The sequence below is a fragment of the Dipodomys ordii genome, unplaced genomic scaffold, assembly GCF_000151885.1.
Source record: "Dipodomys ordii isolate 6190 unplaced genomic scaffold, Dord_2.0 Scaffold69, whole genome shotgun sequence".
Taxonomy (NCBI): domain Eukaryota; kingdom Metazoa; phylum Chordata; class Mammalia; order Rodentia; family Heteromyidae; genus Dipodomys; species Dipodomys ordii.
Window position 1 is genome coordinate 2,153,107 of NW_012267285.1, and position 2,626 is coordinate 2,155,732.

Genomic DNA, 2,626 nt, shown 5'->3' on the forward strand with positions numbered 1-2,626 from the left:
GCCTGCTGACCCCCGACCCGGCCTGCTGACCCCACCACAGCCCTGCGCCCCGAGACCCGGCCCTGCACCCCGGACCCGGCCCTGCACCCATACGTGCCTGACCCCCCCCTTTGTCAGGTGGCACACAGGATCCGGCCTGGCGCCCGTGGCCCCGGTGCTCAGCGGCCCTGCCTCACCCCCGAATCCACCCCCTCCCGCTCCCCCAGTTCCTCCCTGCGGGGCCCAGGTCGGGGGCAGAGGCTGGGGGTGCGCAGGGGCCACAGCTCCACCTGCGTCTCTGCTGTTCCTGGGAGATCAGTCGCACGCTTACCCGCTGGGGCTGGCTTCGAACCAGGATCCCTGGATCTCAGCCCCTGAGAGGTGGATTACAGGTGCGGAGGGGCGCCCTGGCCTGGCCCGGGCCTTGGCCTCCCCGTCTGCCATTCCAGCCTCGCTCCCTCTCACATCCCTGACTCAAACGGAGAATTGTCTAGAAGGACTTTTCCAAGTGCTAAGAACATTCTAGAAAATAGAAGACCTTGACCAGATGGGGAGCCACAAACAACCCAAGCCTGCCCCCTCTTCCCAGCCCCAAAACAACAACAGGGGGCTCAGGTTCACGCCCGGAATCCCAGCGACTCAGGAGACCGAGATCGGAGGATCGCGGTTCAAAGCCAGCCCGGGCAGGAAAGTCCGTGAGACTCTGATCTCCAATAAACCACCAGAAAACCGGAAGTGGCGCTGTAGCTCAAGTGGTAGAGCGCCAGCCTTGAGCTGAAGAGCTGAGGGACAGCGCCCAGGCCCTGAGTTCAAGTCCCAGGACCGACAAAAAAAACAAAGGGCAAAGGCTTTGTGTGTTCCTTTTCTTGTTTCATGGTGGGTCTCGGGGTTATTCAGGGGAAGTCAAATGGTTTGAGAAGCCAGGGATTTTATTTTAATATTTTTATTGAATGAGGGAAAGGGGTGACATTGTCCCCCGAAAAGAAATGTACCCTTCACCTGACGTGATCATGTGACGCACATACACACACACACACACACACACACCAGCTTTATCGTGACGATTACACCCTGCGCATTTGGAGGAAGGTGTGGCCAGCGGAGCGTCCGGAGGCCGGGCTCCGTGCGCAGTCCTTCAGCTGGTGGCTGGAGAGAGGGCGGCCGGTTTAGCCTCTTCGCTCTTTTCAGTATAAATGGCCGCTTAAATGTCAGCAAGCTGGGGTCAGCAAGTGTCCACTGATGTGCCATCACAGTGCCCTCCGTCTGTCTGTCTGTCTGTGTGTCCTCTTCCTGTCTCTCTGATCTGTCTGTGTCTCTCTCTGCTCTGTCTCTCTGTTCTCGCTCTCTGTCTGTCTCTCTGCTCTGTCTCCCTGACAAAGGGCTTCTTGGTGTCTTCAAGTTCAAGGGCGCAGACCGCAGTCCACCTCGGCCGTCTGTCGGTGTCCCCCCAATGGAGACAGGGAAAATCCAGAACCCTGGAACCAGAGGAAAAGCACGTGGACGCCAGGCGTCCACGCCGAGGCCCAGCCTCAGGGTTGCGGGGGGGGGGGGGGAGTTCTGCATCTCCACATCCTAACTGTGGGTTCGGGTCTCCATGGATCTATCCATCAGCAGGGCTTGGAAGCGTCTGCAAGAGCCTGTCTTATGGAGGTGTGTGAATGCTGTGTGTGAGAGAGAGACAGACAGACAGAAGAGAGAGAAAGAGGGAGAGAGGGAGAGGGAGACCCAGGCACCAGTGGCTCCCGCCTGTCATCCCAGCACCTCAGGAGGCTGAGATCAGAGGATCGCGGTTCAAAGCCAGCCCGGGCAGGAATCTCTGATGCCCAGCTGGACCAGCAAAAAGCCAGATGTGGAGCTGTGGTTCAAGTGGTAGAGCTCCAGCTTTGAGTTGGGGAGAAAGAAGCCCAGGGACAGCGCCCAGGCCCCAGGCCTGGCCCCAAGAAAGAAGTGAAAGAAACGAACATATTTTAAGAGTGGCAGGGGCTCTGACCCCCCTCCCGTCTCCCTCCCACCGCACTCCTGCCGGTGATGGGGGGAGGTTAAACCACCAGGAGGCGCTGGCTTTGTGCTCCGAACACATTATCCGTTTTTATTGAAAAACATGCTAAAAACATAGTATTCAATGAAGCGGGGAGGGGGGGGGCAAGCGGAAAGTGCATCGGAAACCAACAAGCGGGTGACCTGGGCCGGGGGCTCCCGGGGGAGGGGAGGGCCCCCCTCACTGTGGTGGAGAGCGAGAGGGGCCGCCGAGCCCCGAGCACCCCCCCAGCCCGACCCGCTCCATAGCACCTCCGCCGGCGGGCGGGCCGGCCTGTGGCTGCCTCAGTTTCCCCATCTGGCTGCGAGTGTTATCAAGGCATCCCAGGGGCAGGCCGAGATGCCGACCCAGCCTGGCAGGGAGTCGGGGGGGGCCGGCACCCCGATCCCGCAGCTGGTCACCCGGGGGCCGGGCCTGCCGGGCGGTCACCCCGGCCTGAGCCACCCCCTGGGGGCGGGGGGGGCTGGGGACCCCCCACATACTTGGCTTCTGTTGCTGATATTCACAAATGATTAAAAACGGCCCCGGCCAGGGATCGCCCCTCCGCTCTCCCTTGGGGGGGTCCCCAAGAGGCAGCTGTCCCCTCCCCGGGGAGCGGCCGGGGCCTGG

General features: G+C 61.3%; 1 protein-coding gene across 1 annotated transcript in view; it reads right to left on the minus strand.

Annotated features, from left to right (window-relative positions):
* Positions 1–158: 158 nt before the first annotated feature.
* Tspan9 (tetraspanin 9) overlaps positions 159–2,626 on the minus strand; it is a 15,482-nt gene continuing 13,014 nt past the window's right edge. Inside the window, exon 5 of the mRNA XM_013023604.1 lies at positions 159–286. Coding sequence (XP_012879058.1) covers positions 159–286 — 128 coding nt within the window. The remainder of the gene's footprint in view (positions 287–2,626) is intronic.